The sequence below is a fragment of the Montipora foliosa genome, chromosome 1, assembly GCF_036669935.1.
Source record: "Montipora foliosa isolate CH-2021 chromosome 1, ASM3666993v2, whole genome shotgun sequence".
Lineage (NCBI taxonomy): Eukaryota > Metazoa > Cnidaria > Anthozoa > Scleractinia > Acroporidae > Montipora > Montipora foliosa.
The window spans coordinates 4,280,541-4,302,356 of NC_090869.1; the positions used below are offsets into that span (position 1 = coordinate 4,280,541).

The 21,816-nt window shown below is 40.4% G+C and overlaps 1 protein-coding gene across 2 annotated transcripts in view; it reads right to left on the reverse strand.

Moving 5' to 3' along the window:
- The window catches only part of LOC137999357 (uncharacterized), a 194,280-nt gene extending 173,095 nt beyond the window's left edge, over window positions 1-21,185 (reverse strand). The window contains exons 1-4 of one of the 2 annotated variants that reach the window (XM_068845514.1): window positions 21,097-21,185; window positions 5,160-5,235; window positions 4,385-4,995; window positions 3,666-3,947 (exon numbers count right to left, since the gene is read on the reverse strand). In XM_068845514.1, the coding sequence (XP_068701615.1) occupies window positions 3,666-3,947; window positions 4,385-4,995; window positions 5,160-5,188 (922 nt within the window). In that variant the 5' untranslated portion in view covers window positions 5,189-5,235; window positions 21,097-21,185. Of the gene's footprint in view, window positions 1-3,665; window positions 3,948-4,384; window positions 4,996-5,159; window positions 5,236-16,957; window positions 17,071-21,096 lie in introns of those variants that run through there. The other variant, XM_068845433.1, reaches the window with a different exon arrangement.
- Between the last annotated feature and the right edge of the window lie 631 nt (window positions 21,186-21,816).

Consider the following 21,816-nt stretch of genomic DNA (forward strand, 5'->3'; position numbering starts at 1 on the left):
ATAACAAACGGAGCCTTACCGGGGTGGCAGACCGTAGTTCGTCAACAACAATTTTTTTTAATTGCCCCACATGATTGACTGAGTCGTCCAATCACAGTCACGCCTCCGTTGTGTTGACAAACTTCAAAAACACATTCACGAAGCCGCAAAGCGTTGAAAGATGGCTAAAAAGCACAGTGAGAATGAAAGCAGTATTTTTACAATGACTGCAAAATTCTCGCGCGCTCATTGGCTAATTTTTATTGTCAATAAGCGGACAGACACATAAATTTATAATTTATGCATTTCGAAGAGTTTAATCGATGAAAAATTCTGTGAAACGTCGATCTTTCACTTTTTAACCAATATAAAGTCCTCGTTTTTCCATTAGCCAATAAGAGAGCGAGGCAAGTTATGAATTTGGTCGTGTCAGATTGTATCGCGTTCTTCTCGTGTTTTGACTTAATTTGACAAAACCATCTGCCTTTTTGTTATTGTAAAAAACAAATTGATGTCAGTTTTTCATGCGTCTGTCCTGTTATTGACAATGAATTTCGTCATAACATTGTCAAAGTAGAATGCGGATCCACGAGGTGATAACTACTTTCACAATGTTATGACGAAATTCATGATCAATAACAGGACAGACGCAAGAAAAACTGACATCAATTTGTTAAGTGTACAAACTTAGGAGAATAACTAAATGCTTTGTTAGTCATGGTAATTTTGCGCATTCATGTCGCTTTTATTAGTTAATAGGACTTTGTACGCAGTAGGCTGTTCGCGATCGAAATTGTATTTATCAAGCCTTCAAGGAACTAACATGCGTATAAACTTTGTTCTCGTAGGATATTGTGCTACGAATATTTTGTCGCTGGACTTATTGAAATACATGAAAGATATTATGCATAGCCGAATGGGAACTCGGAAAAATCCGAGCTGAACCCACGACCCTCCGTGACTTACTGGGTGCTTACCATTTAGCCTAAATAATCCGGATTGAATAATCGTTCCATAAAGGTAGGCGATTTTCCGAATTTATTGACCAACCGGACGAGAATGGCGCTTACCATTTACTACCCGGAATTCCATCCCGCCGCAGATTTTACTCCATCTTGCGAGAAAGGGCCTGGAAACGGAAAGATTCTCGCAAATGGTAAGGGAATTCCCCGATTCCATTCCAAACGGAGAAAAGGGAATACCTCTGGAGGTTGTCCACAATTTCACACAATTTCCAAAAGATTTTCCGGAAAACTGCTTTTCCATTTGACCTCAAAGCGAAATTCCCGGATTTTTTACCTAAATGGTAAGCACCCATTGAAGCCAGTGAAATTTAATTATCGGTATCTGAGAGAATACAGTCGTGTCGGGAGACCCAGGGGAATTTTAAAAAAATGTTTTTGACAAACTACGGTCTGCCACCCCGGCAAGGCTCCGTTTGTTATCCAACGGTCGAAGCCGTGGCCACTTAATCGATAAAGCGCATCTTTCGGAAGCAGTTTTCTTGCTGTCGAGTTAACAAAGGTAAAGGTAAAGTAACTTTATTTGACGTCGGTAGTTCCTTCAGCTACGAGGCTGGTATCAATGGAAGCCGACGGTGCGCCCTAACCCTAACCCGTATAGGAGACCCAAATAAGCCAATTCTTGGCATAAAGAACGTAGAGTGATAAAGCTTTCAGTTAAATATAAACTTTTCCTGGCCTATTTTATTCTTTGACCTAAATTCACTCCTCAATATTTCCTTGGTACTTTTGCGTATTTGCCTATTCTCGGCCACCTTGCTCGCCGTTGACAACACTTAAGAGCGCTCATAGTTTTGCATGGAGTTTTCTTGTCAAATCATTTGTAAAAGTAAAGGTGTAATGGAGTGGCATTGTTCTGGCAGTAGATATGAATTAAAACTATGAGTTCTGGCTTAACCGGACCCTGTTTTGAACTACCCAACTCTTTTTTTAGCCTCGCTTGCCATGGAGCAATTAAGAGAAAAACTAGGTGTGCAAAAAACTTCCTTTTCTAACATGAAACAAAGCTCGTTAAGGATACTTTGTGGTCGAAATATCAAACACAAGCCTTATTAGTGACTTAAACAACAAAAATTGGTGATAAAGCGTTGTTCATTCTGAGGAATCGAGCGCACTTTTTTGTGGCCAAGAACTGGGCCGCGCTGGCCGATAACTGGGCCCACGAACGACGCGCCCATTTTCGTTATTACTCGGGTGAAAACAGGTTGAGCAGTCGATAGCTTTACATGTGTAAACTGAATGCTGAAGCTAGTTGTCTTTGAAATTTCAAGTCCTTACGGCTATTCCAAGGTAAGAAATACACGTTTACGTTTTTTGTGGCCGAGAACTGGGCCCCATACTGTACACCAAACCGGCCACTTTTGCTGGAAAGAACACACTCACAAAGGACAGCCACAACACCGGGAACTTCATTCCCCTACTACTAGATATGCTACTAGATATATTATTAATTCTGAAGGATACCTAGGACTGTGATCCTACTTAACCTGATCACAAAATACTTTTAGCTTGTGATTTTGCTGTCTCAGTTTAAAAAAAACAAAGGAGGATGTTAGGGTGCCCATTGCATCATGGGAATATAATAAATGAAGGACATCCATCTTTGCCCTGTTACATGTATCTCTCTTCTTTACTGTATATTTATGCAGCTAACTATTGGATACCTTATGAATAAATATGAATGTGGGATTTCCCTATTGTCTCTGGAGTATGTAAACAATTTACCCACTGGGCAATTTTAGCCACTTGTCATTCCTCCCCAAACCCTTCCCACTACCTTAAGGTGATTGGGTCTAGAGCACTGATTTTTGTAATTTAAATTCAAACGCCAGAAATTAAGTGATACTTTAGGGTAAGGGTTTTAAGCGTAAAATTGTCAAAAAATATCCCATTTTATTCCTTCACTTAGTATTAAGAAGGAATCACTTCAAATGTACTGTTTGAATGGCAAATGATAACCTCTAGACCAAACTTTTTCTCATTTTCACTTTTAAGTCTTATTTCCCATCCTGTGGCAATAGATCAACCTCCCCATAACCTGAATCATTTCAAAAATTTCCCTTGAAGTTTCAAATCATTGAGTCAACTACGACTAATACCAATGCCAAAACAATCATTGGAGCCGTTCCAAGTGTCATGAAACAAATACCAATTATTATTATTGAAAGTAATTACTTTGACCAATCACAGCAGGTGCAAACAGCGTAATGAACCAATCCAAATTTGTAGCAATTATATGTAACTTGCTCAAAGTGCAGAAAAATCGCGCGTGGAAGTTGTGCCTGCTTTTCCTTCTCATTGGTTGATAAACTGAAGTGAGATCAAGTAATTACTTTTGACAGTCATTTGAAAACTGCTCTAGAGCGGTTTTCAATTGAGTGTCGAAAGTAATTAGCGAATTACTTTGGTTTTGCATCTACTTCACTCAGTGATTGGTTCAAATTTTTCGCGCCACTTTTTCAACCAATCAGAAGTGAAACCAAAACCAATTGTGGCTCGCGCGTGCACATTTTCCCGCCTTTTGTGTCGGCTACGTTTAATTACTTCGAGTTTTGATTGGTTTACTGTATTGTCTCCGTCCTTTTTGATTGGTTAAAGTAATTACTATGGTTTTGGTTTTACGACACTCATTTGAAAACCGATCTATCACATTCTACTAATTACCCCAATTTCTCTGTACTTGTACTCTTTCAACAAAAAGTTTTACATCTTCAACATCTGATTTCAGCGATTTCTGCTCATGTTGGAGATGCCCAAAACCTTGTTCCAACCCAGAAACTCGTGCATCTAATTCATCAAAATTCTTCAATGCTTTCTCTACTGACTTCCTTTCACTCTCCATATCAAAACTCATCTTGTCTACATCAGACTTCAATTCATTCACATGATGTTGCACTAACTGTAGCAAATCAGGGTCTACAGTGGCATTCATACACAGCAAGGTACCTAATGTAGAAAGTAATAAGTTGTCACATCATAAGCCAACAATGATTAAAGACTGAAGTGAATAACAGTTTTTTTACATTCTTGTCATACCAAGCTATAAATATGGAAAGTTACTCATGATCAGGAAAATGTATCTTGAAAGCCACAACACCTTGTTTTCAGTGTAAGAAAATCAACATGTAGATTTCATCATGATGGTAACGTTAATTTTCCTACACAGAGGGAACTCAAGGTTTCTTTTGGTCATCCAGTATCTAGAATATAACAATTAATTTTTCTGGCCAGTTTTGAGTCACTTGGGGCTACATATAACCCAAAGAATTTTACCCACTTTCAAGAAGGGCTGACTGCCAAATGTTAGGTCCTATAATAAACTTTTTCCTAACTCAGACATGAATACAAGTGAGAGTCAAAATTATTACCAGGTAGATAAATACCTTTACTTTCCCAGTCCTGCAGATCAGATAATAGTTTGGCCTGATCACCAACTGGCAGACCAAGTGCTTTCACAAGTTTTTCCATTTCATCAAAACTCTGCCTGAACTTCACAGTATCCCAATCCTTGAAAGCACAATGGGCCCAAGAATTCCTGGATTGTCGAAGATCACTTGCAGCGCTCTGAACAGTAGCAGAAAACACTGGCACCTTGCTAAGCAAGATAAGCACAGCTGATGCATCACAGTGTTCATCAAAGGCATTGAACTTAGCCATGAAGTTCTCCACATATAACTTAGCAAAGTCAATATGAGATAACACGCGGCAGTCAAAGGCAGAGTAATTGAACTTTCCATGCACCTTGGGTCGTGCATCATTGCCATTAATGTTCTCATACTTCAAAAACACTTTCTTTGCTGGTAAGTTTGGCCAGTGGGTCAGTCGTGTTGGTGTGGCCTGGGTATCAATACCATGACTACTTTTGATGTTACAGTATTCCTTTTTAATTTCTCTTTCAACAAAGGAGCGTATTTGGGAAACAAGAACCTTGTTTAGCCCAATGCTAAAAACCAGCCACCGCTTTTCGTTATCCCCAACACAATGAAGAAATAACCTAAAAAGAAAGAAAATGTTTGAGAGCTAGGTTAAGACGGGATAAAACAAATAGCTGGAAAACGAAAAATGTCACTGGGATTATGCAAAATGCCATTCAATTATTGCACAAAGCAGGATTATTATTGATAAGAACAACAAAATAAAAAGGATGTATTTTATTACCTTCCTGATGCTGCAGCAGCCATAACCATTCATTCCTGATTCATCGTCATAGTCCCATCACCAAGCCTTATGTTATCTACCAACATAACATTTATTACTGTAAGTTTCCTTTATCCATTGTGACTGGTATAAGAACAAATAAACTCCCTTCAATTTTATTGGTTAAGACTTTTAGGATCAGTCAAGTATGACCACTACTAAATTTGCTGCCCTTTTGTGAAGAGAAAGTCTTTAATGGCTGACAAATGCAGGCAAAGGAAGAAACAGGTGGTAGTAGTGATCACACTTTGAAATACTTGTTGACTGATTGTAAATATCTAATATGATAATATATAATAGACAGATTTATATAGCACCATATCCAATGCCTGCTCTATGGCGCTTTACAATTGTGCAATTCAAAAACTAATTAACCAAATAGAAATAAGTAAAAATGACTAATTCAAATAAAAGATAACAATTAAGAAGTTAAGTGAAGCTATGATCTTCGCAGTTACGAACGCAATTTTTACAATTGCGTAAAGAAGCCTGAAAAATTCAGGACTTCAACGGGGTTTGAGCCCGTGCGACGCTCTAACTAACTGAGCTATGAAGCCACTGACGTTGGGAGCTGGTCATTTGTGGGTTCTAATGGTCCCGTGAGGAATGAATCAATGATGAAATGGTATATGAAATGAATCATATGAACTGCGGATATGAAATCAAGTGAAGCTATGATCTTCGCAGTTACGAACGCAATTTTTACAATTGCGTAAAGAAGCCTGAAAAATTCAAGACTTCAACGGGGTTTGAATCCGTGACCTCGCGATTCCGGTGCGACGCTCTAACCAACTGAGCTATGAAGCCACTGACGTTGGGAGCTGGTCATTTGTGGGTTCTAATGGTCCCGTGAGGAATGAATCAATGATGAAATGGTATATGAAATGAATCATACGAACTGCGGATGTGAAATCAAGTGAAGCTATGATCTTCGCAGTTACGAACGCAATTTTTACAATTGCGTAAAGAAGCCTGAAAAATTCAGGACTTCAACGGGGTTTGAACCCGTGACCTCGCGATTCCGGTGCGACGCTCTAACTAACTGAGCTATGAAGCCACTGACGTTGGGAGCTGGTCATTTGTGGGTTCTAATGGTCCGTGAGGAATGAATCAATGATGAAATGGTATATGAAATGAATCATATGAACTGCGGATATGAAATCAAGTGAAGCTATGATCTTCGCAGTTACGAACGCAATTTTTACAATTGCGTAAAGAAGCCTGAAAAATTCAGGACTTCAACGGGGTTTGAACCCGTGACCTCGCGATTCCGGTGCGACGCTCTAACCAGCTGAGCTATGAAGCCACTAAGATCATTGATTCATTCCTCACGGGACCATTAGAACCCACAAATGACCAGCTCCCAACGTCAGTGGCTTCATAGCTCAGTTGGTTAGAGCGTCGCACCTCTATGGCGGTAGGTACATTTCACTGACACCCTAGTACATGGACTACTCCCAATGGATTCTGTCCATGAACTAATGAACTGGACTAGTAGTGGATCGACTACCATAAATTGACTACCTAAACAAATCAACTTTAAAGATCAATCAAGCAATGCTGAACACGGACACAAGCACAACAGCGATTCCACAAGTGTACCACTGACAAATATATATTAGCCTAGCCCTTTGAAATTCAGGAGAACTTGCAAAATTTCCTACCTATAAAAAATGGTCCTATTCCTTCCTCACCAAAGTAACTAAGAATACAACAAGCATGCACAAGCTGGTGTGACTCTATAGTGTTCTAAGTGTTTCTGCCATCTTGCATTTTAACCACACTGACCAGACATGTGCAGCCAGCAAGCATTGGAGTCACTCACAACAGTGGAGACATCGGTGATTGTGACTGCAAGAGGAACCAGTTCGCACGTCTGCCAGTTAATAATGAGTTAGGTCATTGCCCTATCACTCCACTTTTCTTGATCACTCAGCTGTTAATTAAAAGTGCAAGATGGCAGACAAAATCCACAGGGAGACCTTGTCTCTTTCTAAGGACGTGTAGTAACAGTCAACGGAAAACCCACCAAATTGCTCAAATTCACCATTTTCAGCCGCAGAAATGACAATACACAACAACTAAGGTTATTTTGAGCTTTAACATAGTCATTTCTCGAAGTAAGTTTACTATATTAGGACTCTTCAATATTTCCCATACATTTCTTTATATTTCGAACATACAAACAGACACACTGTTTGTGTGGGCTCCCTATGGTGCTCGTTGTGATCTCACCTACTTTGTATTAACGACCCCAAGGTGTGAAAAGGACTATTTCTATAAGTAGGTAGGAACATTTTGCAAGTTCTCTTAAATTTCAATGGTTTGAGCTTTCATATTTGTTAGAAGTACACTCGTGGTTTGTTTCAGCATTGCTTGATTGATCCTAAAAGTCAATTTGTTATGGACCTTAGTAGTCCATGGACTAGGGGTTTAGTGAAATGTACATAACCCCTCTAAGGGATATTTCACAGAACTACCCAATTAGTACATTGTATAAGTTCCTCCCTTGTTAGAACGCAATTAGAAAAAAACACTCAAAGCCAAATCCTATGATTTGATTTTTAAGGACAATTAGTCATTGTGAGTTGCAAAAAAATGGGCCAAGGGAATCTAAAGTAAATGAGAACTTCAACACATGAAACACAAAGTAGTCAGTCCTTCAACGTCTAAAAACAAAACTCTGAGTTCCTTGGGATGCCCGAGGCGAAATCCTGCAAAAAGGCCTTAACATTTTTTGATGTTCTCAAAATCATTTGTTCAGTAATTGTTGTTAGGCACAGTATTAAAGCAGATACTTCATCGCAATAGCCAATCTTGACAACAAAACAACTGCGACGATGATCATAATTCTCTGAGAACATGACTGTCCAATTGACAGTGTTAAGAATTAATACACTCAATATATTGCCATCTACATGTAGACACAACAGAAGCAACAGCAACAGAAGACAGAGTAACCCTCACTTCAACCTACGCCCACTCGCCTGACCGGACAATCAGCCTCTCAGTGCCCTACATCGCGTAGAATCAGAATAGACCACATTGGTTGGGGGCAAACACAGCTAAAATTACAGTGAGTGTATGTAGCCTGCAAAGCAGGCATATTTTGGTTTTGGTAAGAATTATCAGCCAATGTCTTGGATAGCGAGACTAAGAGAAGCCTGAGGTGAGTCAAGAAAATTGCACACAGTGAGAGGAGGACAGTATGAAATGGTAGTGGGGGAAGGGGAAGGGGAGAGAAATATGCCTGCAGGCACTAACTGTTCGTTTGGCGAACCCCATCAAATTTTTGGACGGGGTTCTGATTGGTGCGCTGATCACCTCCTGTCAATCAATTAAGCATATTTTTCTTCCAATTCTTTCGAGGCAGAATTACAATACAAATGGCATGGCGCAGTTGCGAAGCTTGGCTTCAGCACTCAAAGAAGCTATTTCGGATCTCTCCGGACTGAGAATATCGTTTGGATTGCGATTGGAACAGAAAGAAGCCACATTGACCCTACTTTCTAGAGAAGATTTATTGGCAGTTCTTCCAACCGGCTTTAGAAAGATTCTTATCTTCCAGCTGTTTGCTAGAGTAAATCATGTCAAACAAACCCACACGTGTGATAGTGTGATAGAAAAAGTATTATGCAAGATCAGATATTCAAAGCTGCTTTGATGAATTTAACTGCTATATCGCTTTTGGATGCTAGTTTAGACGGCGTAGAGAGCGGCAAGTATCAACTGATCTTCGCTTACGCTCAGGAAATTCTGGAAAAGTCATTCCTCGATTGGTTGAAATACAGCAACACTCCTCTGCACCAAAATCTTACTGCGCCTATTAATTGTTAACGAATCTAACACTGTTGAGACGTGGACCAGTCAAAGGTTTGTTTTCTATAATTTATTTAATTATTTTGAGAACCAGATGCTGGCCAACGTCTAAGGATTTTTGTACAAGCGAAAGGTTTTTATGTTTCTTGTTGGTCAAATTTTAATAACGAGTCTCTTCAACAGGTCAACGATACAGAAACAAATTTCTAGTTTCTAAACAAACTGTGGTGCTGCGTCAGTGGGAGAGTGAAACAGGAAAATTTGGTTTTATCAAACCTGTTGATAAAGGTCGAATTACCACTATGAACAATTTGGAAAGGCCACGTTTCGAGCGTTAGCCCTTCGTCAGAACGAATAGAGGAATTGTGGGTGTTGTTGCTTTTTAGGTGGGTGTGGAAGAGCTTTGCCATTGGTGGAAACGTGGTAACCTGAATTTGTGAATTAATTAATGGAATGAGAGGCATTTATTGACTCCGTGAGGATAGAGTGTACCTAGTTGAAAGATGAATTTTTGTTCCAGATTCTTATGGCTGCGTTCCTGTGGTGTAAAGATACGCAGCAAATTGTCATGTGTGATTAGGAAGATTAAAATGGCACGCAACTGGTTTTGATGCATCTGTGTCCTTTTTTTCTGCATCTCATAGGAGTTCGCGGAAGCAGCCCACCAATCTTCTCCCTGTTTCGCCTATGTAGGTCTTCTTACATAGTGTGCAGGTTATGCAATAGATAACATTTGCGAAGATGCATGTAAAGTGGTCAGTGACTTTAATGGGTTGATTCAGTCCTGAGATCTTAGTGTTAGAAATAAATGGACAAGTTTTGCATCGTGTGCGTGTACATTTGAAAGTTCCCGGTTGGTTGTCAGACTCAGTGGTGGAAGAGGAAATAATAAAAATTATAATAAACAATATGTTATATGTTTAGTTTAGGGATCATTGCGGAGAATTTTGAAGGTTTTGAGAAGGTCATTTTTGACTGCAAGGTTTTGTGGATGGTAGGTGAGGGTGAATGGAATTCTGTTTGTTTCTTCGTTCTGTGATGTTTGTAGTGCGGTTTCTCGATGGATTTCTTGGGCACGATGTTTGCCTGTGGTGACAGCGGAGTCGGGGTAGCCACGTACTTGTTTGAAAAACTGGCACATTTTCTCACACTTGCTGTTAAAGTCGGACTTATCACTACAGAGGCGCCTTAGTCTAAGAAATTAAGAGAATGGGACGGCGTTTTTTACGTCTTGTGGATGAGAGGACAAATGTAGTTGGTTTGTAGTGTACGCTTGTAGATAAACCGTTGCCGTTGACTGAAAGTTTAATGTCAAGGAAAGCAAGTGAATTTTTGGAAATTTCCCAGGTGTATTTTAGAGCAGGGTGGAAAGAATTGACTGAAGTAATGAATTGGTTGAGTTCCGCTTTGCCGGATGAAGTAGTCCTGACGCAGTCATCGATAAAACGTTTGTAAAGATCAGACTTTGGTTCATTGTAGTTAGAGAAAAATTCATTTTCAATATAACCTACGAAAAAGTTGGCGTAGCTAGGTCCCATTTTGGTTCCCATTGCAACACCAAGCAAATCGGCACCATTGCTTTCCATGAATCACCATAACTTGCTATCACTTGGATGTATTTTCCGACATATCTTTGCAATTGCAAATCTCTGAATATCCATGAGCATGTCGACGTTTTTGTCAAGACTAAAATTGTAATTTCCAGGAAAAAAAACAAACTCAAATATTATTGGCTCTTTCTGCATTTCCGGAAATGCGATCAAGTGCAATTAATTAAGAGGTGTTTGTCAATTCCACAGGCCTTACTGGCAGGCGTTTTTCTCCCCTCCCAATCCTCTACCGGTTGTGTTCTTTCAAAATGGCGGCCCATTGTGAACATTAGACCTTGAACAAGTGCATGCCTCCCAAAAAACGCCAGCTCTGCAGGCTATGAGTGTATGGGGTTTTACTTGGACCACAGGCAGACAACCCTAAGGATGCGAGACCGCGTGACATCACATTATTTTGAGACAGTTGTAACTGATCGAGGAAAATTTTCCATAAAAACTTTAAATCGCGATGTTTCTTTCCGAAAATTTATTTTATGGACACTCAGATAGATAAAGTTCACTCACCTACTATTTTCTGCGTTGTCCTGAGTGCCAGATGATGCGGACAGAAGTCATGCACCATTGAATTTGATCAAATCAAATTAACCAATCAAAAAGCACAGATTAATAAGTTTGTCTCTTGGGGGAAATCTGTGCTTTTTGATTGGTTAATTTGATTTTGATTATGGTTATCAAATTCCATTGATGCATGAACAGTGTCCGGATCATTTGTCAATGAGCGAAGCTTGAGAATCGAGCAGGATTTTGAGGTTGCAGAGCCGTGTAAATTTGATGATTTTTGGCACAATGCTAGTAAAATTATCGACTTTCTACGTGCCCAAGGTTGGGAGGTGAGCGGCTTTTGGAAGTGGGAGAAATTCGGCTAAATTCTAGAGGCACTTAGTCTCCTTCGCAGCCGCTCGGGCCGGAGTCACGCAACGCTCCCCTTCCCCACGTGGGGAAGGGGAGCGTTGCGTGACTCTGGCCCGAGCGGCTGCGAAGGAGACTAGGTGGCACTCGGCCGTGAGCGATTTTGGAAGTTGCACGCCTTTGTCTATTTATATTGTATTTGGCGATGCGTGGGTTATGAAAAGGAAATCGAAGCATCCCAAAAACCCATCAAATCACTCAGGACAACGCAGAAAATAGTAGGTGAGTGAACTTTATTTACTTGAGTGTCCATGAAATGAATTTTCGAAAAGAAACATCGCGATTTAAAGTTTTTAGGGAACATTTTCCTCGATAAGTTGAATCGGCCGTTACAACTGTCTCAAAATAACGTCACGTCACGCGCTCTCACATCCTTAGGGTTGTCTGCCTGTTGGACCGCTGGAGCGCTGCTACAAAGGGGTGGGATTTCCAACATTTTTGGCTAATCTTAATGATTTTTTTCACCACTTTTTAAAGGAGGAATTCCTACGAACTGCAACAACTATCGACCAGTGTCTGTTTTACCTTGTTTAGCCAAAGTGCTCGAAAGATTTGCAAATCAAAAATTCCAAGATTTTGCAGTTGAAAACAAACTGATCAGTGAAAAACAATTTGCATATCAAAAACGTTCATCATGTAATATAGCCTTAATCCGTCTTGTCGACGAGTGGAAATGGTCCATTGATATTAAACATATAGCTGTTGCTGCCTTTGATGTTATAAATCATAATCTACTCTTAAAGAAGTTGGAATCTGCAGGTGTGTCCGGCTCTGCGTTTCATTGGTTTAAAAGCTACCTTGATAATCGTAGGCAATATGTAACTTGCAACTCAACAGAATCAAAATCTTCAGCACTTCGACACGGGGTCCCACAAGGGTCCGTCTTAGGACCAACTCTCTTCTGCGCACATTATAATGATGTTACATCAGCAGTGAAACACTCAAGTTGTACTTTGTTTGCTGACGATACTGAAATCCATTACAGTGATGGAGATATCAACAAAGCATCTAATTATGTTAATGGAATCTTGACAACATTAGCTCATGGTTATCAAGTAATCAGATGGTTGTACACCCAGGAAAATCAGAAGTCATGAAGATTGGAACTCAAAGAAGCATGGCATCTGACAGGATGCGGCGATGCGGATCCGCATAATTCACTGAAATCCGCATCTTCCGCATAATTCCGATATTTTCCGCAAAAAACAGAAGAAATATCTGATATTAGTGATAAAGCAGCTCCTTAACATCCTCAAAAACATAAAAGCCGAAGAAATTGACTGTTTTGAAACGCTTATTTTCCTGAACATTGAAGAAAACACACCATTTCGTTCGCAAGATGAAAGTTCGTAAGAAAGATCATAAGCAGTTTCCGCGCATTTTTTCGCCAATGAGCCTGGACACCAGTTTTTGTTCCTACAATGCTTTCCATTGGACGAGAAACAGTTACACTTCAGCAAATGACGTGACTGATAAGAAACTAAGGGCGCGCTCGATTGACCGTATTCCGGAATAGGATTACATGGAATACAAGTTTGAAATCCTTCGTTTTTACGGAGATTCACATTAAAAATGTCGAACAACTGCTAAAATGCTATTTTAAACATATCTTTATTATCCTTGTTGCTTCAAAACGCCAGACATACCGTTTTGAATTCATCACTTCACGTATTCTTATTCCGGAATACGGTGAATCAAACGCACTTTAAATCAATGATCGAGGGAATGGATCGCGCTCCAAAGGTATTACAATTTTGCTCCATTATCTCCAAATTGAAACAAAATTCATGATGAGAAACAAAATAATTTTTTATCGCTTTATTTATTTTACCAAAAGTTGCGGGAAAATCCCAACTGCTAACCCTTTTATTTCAACGGTGAAAGCTGGTCGCAAATTGATGACTCCTCCATGTATTTTACTCACAAAGGGCAAAAATTCAGTCAAATGCGATTGTATTGGTTGCAATTTCGATTACGGATTTACCGTAAGCATTTAAATACATTGGACGGGCCTAATTATTAGTTTTATAACTTGTTTAAGTTTCCGCATAATCCGGTGTAATTTCCGCATAATCAACGCATGTTTCCGCATAATATGGCCAAAAATTTCCGCATAATCTTTAATTTTTTTCCGCATCCTATCAGAAGCCATGAAGAAGTCTCAAAAACTCTAATGATTTAAATATCTTTATTCACGATCATCGTCTCAAGGAAGTTACAAACTATAAATATCTTGGTGTCTACGTCGATAGTACATTGGCTTGGAAAGAGCATCTTTCATATATGCGAAAAAGAACGTATCCAAAAATCCGTGTTATAAACAGACTTTCTAGTTTACTGGCTAGAAGCGTTCTATTGAAGATCTATAAACAAACGATGCTACCAATCTTTGATTACGGATGGTCTGTTTGGATGGAATGTTCAAATTCAATGATAGACAGCCCAGAAAGGCTCCAAAATCAGGTTATGCGTACCATACTCAAAGCTAACAGGACTTCCTGCACTCAGAGTATGAGATCTAAATTGGGACTCTTAACATTAAAAAATCGAAGGCGTTTTCTGAGATTTCAGTTGGTCTATAAAATCATCAACGACTATAACTGTCCAAACAAACTAAAAGGCTATTTACCTCGGCGATCAAGTCTGCACGGGAGAGATCTCAGAGACAACACTACGCTACATTTACCAAAAGCAAATACAACAGTTGGACAAAAAAACTTTTCAATATGCTGCAGCGAAGGATTGGAACGATTTACCAAAATCGATAAGATCAATTACAACCTTTTCATCATTCAAAGCAGCCTTATATAGTTTTTTGCTAAAATCGGACAAATTAAGTCATAGGTGCACGGTAAATTAAATATTGTATTTCTTATTGCGTTCCTTTTTTATCTGTTAAGATAATATTTAAATAGTTGATTTTGATTGTAAGTGATATGATTGTATTTCACCCTTTATCGATAATCATTTTTATGTAGTTTCAGAAATATTATATTTATCTGCTCATGTATTAATACCAGTTTATTTTTAACAAACTGATACATTTTTAGCAGTTTAAATAAAGCTATTACTATTATTATTATTATTATTATTATTATTATTATTTTATTGCTATGATTTATCAATGAAAGAGAAAATTAGGTATGACTTCGGTAAAGTGGAATTGCAAACCTTCTCATTTCGCTTCCAACTGAGCCGCAAGTTGCATAATTTTGATTAGAAGGATTTGTATGAAATTTGTATGTATATATTCGATTCTCTTGGGTATACGTATTGTTCTGTGATCGTTTCAGTAGAGCACATGTCGCCAAATAAGCTAAACTTTTGGTTGAGCAATTCAGTTTGTTTGTGAAGTGGCCAAGCAAAATGGAGAGCGTTATCCGCTCAATTCGCAACTGTCATTTGCGTGAGACGGAAGAAGAGGATGCATTAAATTTTCTCGACAAAGCACACAAGAGACAAGTAAATTGTTACCTAATAGTTGTGATTGAAATGTCAAACTTGTGATTGATTAATAAACTTTGTACAAATTTACAGGAATCGTTTTTATTAAAGTTAAGCATACTAATTAGGCAAGATAGAAGTCTTTATGAAATTTAATTTTACTGATAATTCAACTAATTACAAATTCATCAACCCCAGCCTTTTCCTGATATCTATTCAATCCCCCTCCGTGCTTTCAGACAATTGAACTTTATCGGGATTTACAAACCAACACATGTGACCTGAATAGTGCGTTTCTGTTGGCTGTCCTCCTTATGAATTATTAATGACTTTTACAATAGATGTTAGAGTCGCAATAGCCCTTTTCACGGTTAGTTTTTCTCATTTGCATTACAATGTAATCTAATGTGGGTGCGAGGCAATTTCGGGTTAAAACGACAAAATAGCCCGAAATTGGCTCACATGCACGCTACAGTAGATTACATTGTAATGCAAATGAGGAAAACTAACCGTGAAAAGGGCTATTAAGTGGTCCAGCATCGCAGAATCGTTGACTGTTTGCGTGTGACAAATAGTACCGGCGATTAGGCATGTAATTTCGCGCGGTAATCAGGGCGGTCTAAGACACGTTAACATGGCCTCGAAGTCCGGATCGTGTAGGTGTTCAAGAGGTCTAAATTTGATATGATTCTTGATGTACAGACTAATCCCTCCGTGAATATCCGAGGTGCGGTTTCTTGACATGAAATGGTAGCCAGGGATGACAAGGTGGTTCTCACTTATGGTGACCCTCAGCCATGTTCAGTAAAAAAGGCTAAGTCAGGGTCTACATCGAGAATCACACTTCTCACCTCGTCCATTTTAGGAGCTAGAGACATGGTTTTAGCAAGGAGTAATCTAACTCCGTGTTCGGTAGGTACATTACATCGCCCGTGCGATAACTGCTTCACTGCTGCAAAATTCGAAAAGTTACGCCCGCGCGCCCCAGAGGCGCACACTGAGGCCGGCGAGTAATCTCGCGCGTGGATTCGGGATACAACCACTGGGATGGAACGACTGTCAGCATTTCCAATGCGAGAGGAGTCAATTTGAATATTTAATGTGCAAGATGGTGTAATATGCAAATCGTTCTCTTCTGGTGAATCTCTCGCAGATAAATTCGACGTAAAAAACGCTGTTGTTAGATTCAAGAGTAATTTCCCTGCGATCGGCGAGTCTCAATCTTCTTCGTCGTGTCCCTCCTCTTAAGCCTCTTAAGCGCGTAGGTTTTACACGTGAAACCCCAAGAGTAGTCAAGCGTCACCATAGGTTTGAAGCGAGGAGATTTCAAAACAGTTGACGATAAACTTCTTAAAAAGAAGCTTGTGTAGGTTATGGCCATTCTGGACAGATATCAAATTAAGGCGATAGTATAGTTAGCCAGACAGGGTGTAAAAGTAGCGAAAAACTCCAAGATTGAAAGGAGCGAATTTTGACGTGTGCTGCCAGTCAGGGGCTCCGTTATGTCCACGAGACGTTATGTCCAAGGGGCGGATTTCCAACATTTTCGGCTAATCTTAATGATGTTATTGGTCGTTATTGCTATGATTTATCCAAGAGAAAATTAGTCATGACATCGGTAAAGTGGAATTGTAAATCTTCTTATTTCGCTTCCAACTGAGCGGGAATTTGCATAATTTTGATTTGAACGATTTGTATGAAAGTTCAAAAATACGTTTACGGTCGTTCTAGCCTGATACCAGTACTAATGCCTTTTGAGAGACATTTTAGCTGTTAAAATGTAGCGTTTATAGCAGAGTTACAAACGTTAAAATTGGGCTAAAATCCCAAACAATTACTGTAATTTTAGCAGTGTTTGCCCCCCCAACCAATATGGCGTCAATATCCATGAAAAGTTTAATTATGTGCTGTATAACTGCACGACGAAATAATCTACACGGGAATGCAGAAATACAACTATCTGAACGTGGGCCTTACCTTGTCTTGGACGCGCAAGTAGATGAACAGTTCAACCAAAGTCTATTGATAAAACAGAATAACTGAATAACCTTCGAGTACCACTGCAGAGACTTTCGATTTTCGACGAAGCCCAGGGGGTTACCCCACTTCCGGGATGAGCCTCGTTCCCTTTCTTTCTAGCGCGAACAGACTGGGGGAACGCTAGGATAACGCCTAATGACGTTTACGTGGGATGCTGCTGTTTGGTTGGTTGCGAATGTCACCAGGGGCGTAGCGACCATATACGCACGTACGCATGTGCGTACCTCGAAAGTCTGAAAAAATATATTTTACTTAACTGATTGATTTAATTAACTTATTTCTTTGACTTCTTTGTTTATTTATAGATTTTTTTGGCGAAAAGCGACTTTTAAACATGTGCATGAGAGTTTTCTCCGTGACAAGACTACAGACGATGGTTTACAGGAAACCCACCCACACTGGCAGACTCTTTGATGAATCATCTTACAGCCCTACGTCACACAAGGCTACAAAAATAGGGACCTTAACGAGACGCGCGCTACTGGTTTGTGACTCACACGACCGGTTAGCAGACGAACATAAGTACTAAGATAACGTTTTCAGTCCTGAGAACAACTGCAGCTGCGACTTCGTTGTACCCAACACTTACTGCACAGAACGTAACGCAACAAACACTAACCTGACACCTACCCTACATCAAGGGAACTTCTGAGATTATCGCAAGGATCCTACAGCCTTACAACAACCGTGTTGCTCACAGATCCATCACTACCTTACGAAAACTACTGACTAAATGTCAAAGACAAAGACCAACCTAAGGACAGACAAGGAGCAGTTTATAAAGCCTGGTTTCCACATGATCTGCAACAGTCTGCGACACGATCGCCGATAGGTCTGGACCACATCGCAGACAAGGAAACATCTGTCCCCTTTCTGCAGCGATATGCGACACACGGTCTGGATCATCGAGATACGAGTTGAATCTACAATCCTGGTCAAACATTTTCGGGGCAGAACACAAAATGACTCAGACAGTGTACATTTTTATTCAAGGAAAGGTTACGTTTATACAAACGTAACCTTTCCTTGTACTTGTACATGTTCAATTGCCGTGACTTTAGCGTCTTCAGTTCTCACGGCCTGCTCCCGTCTGACCTTGTAGCTCAGTCGGTAGAGCGGCGGAGATCTAACCAGAAGGTCGTGGGTTCATTTCCCACCCTGGCCAGAGTTTTTCTGTCCTTGTGTGGGCCCATTTTCATCAGTAGGGCTAACGCTCACATGGTTCATATGGGATAGAAATCTAGCACTTCACATTACACTCTATTCCGTTAACTACATTTTTATTCTACAGATCAATTGGCAGTCTCCATAACCTTATTCAAGCTCTCATTGTCATTTGCAGAGCCCCCCCCCCCCTTCCCCTCGCAATTTGATAGCAACTGGGATCCTTCCGAATGTACATAGACATAGCAGCGTAACAACAATGCGAGGGGTAGAGGAGGCAGAGAAAGAGTGAGATGAATGTAGCAAATTGTCCCATTATTTTTGGCCAGCATTGTATAGTTCTACTTTCCCGACCATTACGACGCTTCCGGCTAAGACAATTTTAATGGAAAGTGTGTCTGAGATGATCTGTGTCCTGTCGGCGACACCCCGTTGTTCGCCTTGAAACACGTCCAATCAGACTTGAAGTGCGCTCCTTTTTCTCCTCGCTTCGCGGAGGATTAGTGGTACACTTGTCTGCGATCGCTTCAGATTTAAATGAAAACATTTGCCTCCAGTGTTTACAATCGCCTACGATAAGACCGACGCAGACAGCTTCCGATGGTCGCAGACCGTTGCAGATCATACGGAAACCAAGCTAAAGATTCAATGCTGCGACTGCCAAGCCACTTATATCGGTGAGACCGGCAGAAAGTTGAATACCAGACTGACTGAAAACAGACAAGCGACAGGAACGGTGACACCAACAATAACATAATTTGCTGAACACCATCTCAAGACAAACCACAGAATCGACTAGGACTCTGCTGCATGTGTTACCTACATCACCAACTACTACCAATGGATCGTACTGGAAAGCTGGTTCACTAACTTAGAACAGACACCAATAAACCGATGTCCACAACTTCCCGCACCCTACAAACGATTCATCGACGACATCAACAACAGACAAACAACACACTAATTTACTCAATCACAGTACTGCCCAACGTATTCCACGATACACGTACAGACCTTAGACTTATAAACGGATCGAAACGCACCAATCACTGTTTAGTCTTAAACGAATAAGTTCACCAATGACATCTACGACCGGAGTTCTTATAGTATCTACTGACGTTACACAAATCACGTGACTCTGAAGATGACTTCCGCTCAGGTTATCTAAACGTCAGCAGAAACCCATAAGGGTTGAAACGTGTAACGGCCCCTTGTGTGTTGGGAAACAAGCTTCTGAATATTCGATTTGCTAAGTACCATATTTGGAACAACAAGAGCAAGGAGTTTCCAAATATGGACTTAGCACTGAAACATTCAACCAATCAGTTCGCACTGAATATTCGGAAGCTGTGAACGCGCGTTACACGTTTCAACTCTTATGGGTTTTTAAACGTCAGTCAATGTCATTTGAAGCAGCCCTTCTCAGGACTACACTCACCCGGACGATCGTACTTTACTTAAGATTTTCTCTTATTGTATTGCTCTTGCTCTGTATGTCGCTATTGTCACTTTGCTCACCTATCGATCCTGTGTCGCCCTACGCTGCCGAACGCAGTTTTAGCAGCATGAAGAGACTGAAAACCCCTCTTCGACGAAGCACTATGAGTGAGGAGAAGTTGTCCTCTTTCCCCATTCCCCATTACATGTTTCACACTGAAAAGTCTGAAAACGCTTTGGCGACTTTTTACATGGCACTGATTTTATTGTATCTTCCCAGTAAAAAAGGCTAAGTCAGGGTCTACATCGAGAATCACACTTCTCACCTCGTCCATTTTAGGAGCTAGAGACATGGTATTAGCGAGGAGTAATCTAACTCCGTGTTCGGTAAGTGCATTACATCGCCCATGCGATAACCGCTTCACTGCTGCAAAATTCGAAAAGTTACGCCCGCGCGCCCCAGAGGCGCACACTGAGGCCGGCGAGTAATCTCGCGCATGGGTGGATTCGGGATACAATCACTGGGATGGAACGACTGTCAACATTTCCTGTGCGAGAGGAGTCAATTTGAATATTTAATGTGCAAAATGGTGTAATATGCAAATCGTTCTCTTCTGGTGAATCTCTCGCAGATAAATTCGACGTAAAAAACGCTGTTGTTAGATTCAAGAGTAATTTCCCTGCGATCGGCGAGTCTCAATCTTCGTCGTCGTGTCCCTCCTCTTAAGCCTCTTAAGCGCGTAGGTTTTACACGTGAAACCCCAAGAGTAGTCAAGCGTCACCATAGGTTTGAAGCGAGGAGATTCTTGTTCAAAAAAGTTGACGATAAACTTCTTAAAAAGAAGCTTGTGTAGGTTATGGCCATTCGGGACAGATATCAAATTAAGGCGATAGTATAGTTAGCCAGACAGGGTGTAAAAGTAGCGAAAAAAACCAAGATTGAAAGGAGCGAATTTTGACGTGTGCTGCCAGTCAGGCGCTCCGTTATGTCCACGAGACGTTATGTCCAAGGGGCGGATTTCCAACATTTTCGGCTAATCTTAATGATGTTATTGGTCGTTATTGCTATGATTTATCCAAGAGAAAATTAGTCATGACATCGGTAAAGTGGAATTGTAAATCTTCTTATTTCGCTTCCAACTGAGCGGGAATTTGCATAATTTTGATTTGAACGATTTGTATGAAAGTTCAAAAATACGTTTACGGTCGTTCTAGCCTGATACCAGTACTAATGCCTTTTGAGAGACATTTTAGCTGTTAAAATGTAGCGTTTATAGCAGAGTTACAAACGTTAAAATTGGGCTAAATCCCAAACAATTACTGTAATTTTAGCAGTGTTTGCCCCCCCAACCAATATGGCGTCAATATCCATGAAAAGTCTTCATGTATTTGGTTTAATTATGTGCTGTATAACTGCACGACGAAATAATCTACACGGGAATGCAGAAATACAACTATCTGAAGGTGGGCCTTACCTTGTCTTGGACGCGCAAGTAGTTGAACAGTTCAACCAAAGTCTATTGAAAAAACAGAATAACTGAATAGCCTTCGAGTACCACTGTCGAGACTTTCGATTTTCGACGAAGCCCAGCTCGGCCCAGGGGGTTTCCCCACTTCCGGGATGAGCCTCGTTCCCTTTCTTTCTAGCGCGAGCAGACTGGGGGAACGCTGGGATGACGCCTATTGGCGTTTACGTGGGATGCTGCTGTTTGGTTGGTTGCGAATGTCACTAGGGGTGTAGCGACCATATACACACGTACGCATGTGCGTACCTCGAAAGTCTGAAAAAATATATTTTACTTAATTCATTAATTAACTTATTTCTTTGACTTCTTTACTTATTTATAGATATTCTTGACGAAAAGCGACTTTTAAACATGTGAGAGTTTTCTCCGTGACCACAACAAGACTACAGCCGACGGTTTACAGGAAACCCACCCACACTGACAGACTCCATGATGAATCATCTTAAACCCTACGTCACACAAGGCTACAAAAATAGGGACCTTGACGAGACGCGCGCTACTGGTTTGTGACTCAAACGACCGGTTAGTAGACGAACATAAGTACTAAGATAACGTTTTCAGTCCTGAGAACAACTACAGCTGCGACTCCGTTACACCCAACACTTGCTGTACAGAACGTAACGCAACAAACACTAACCTGACACCTACCCTACATCAAAAGAACTTCTG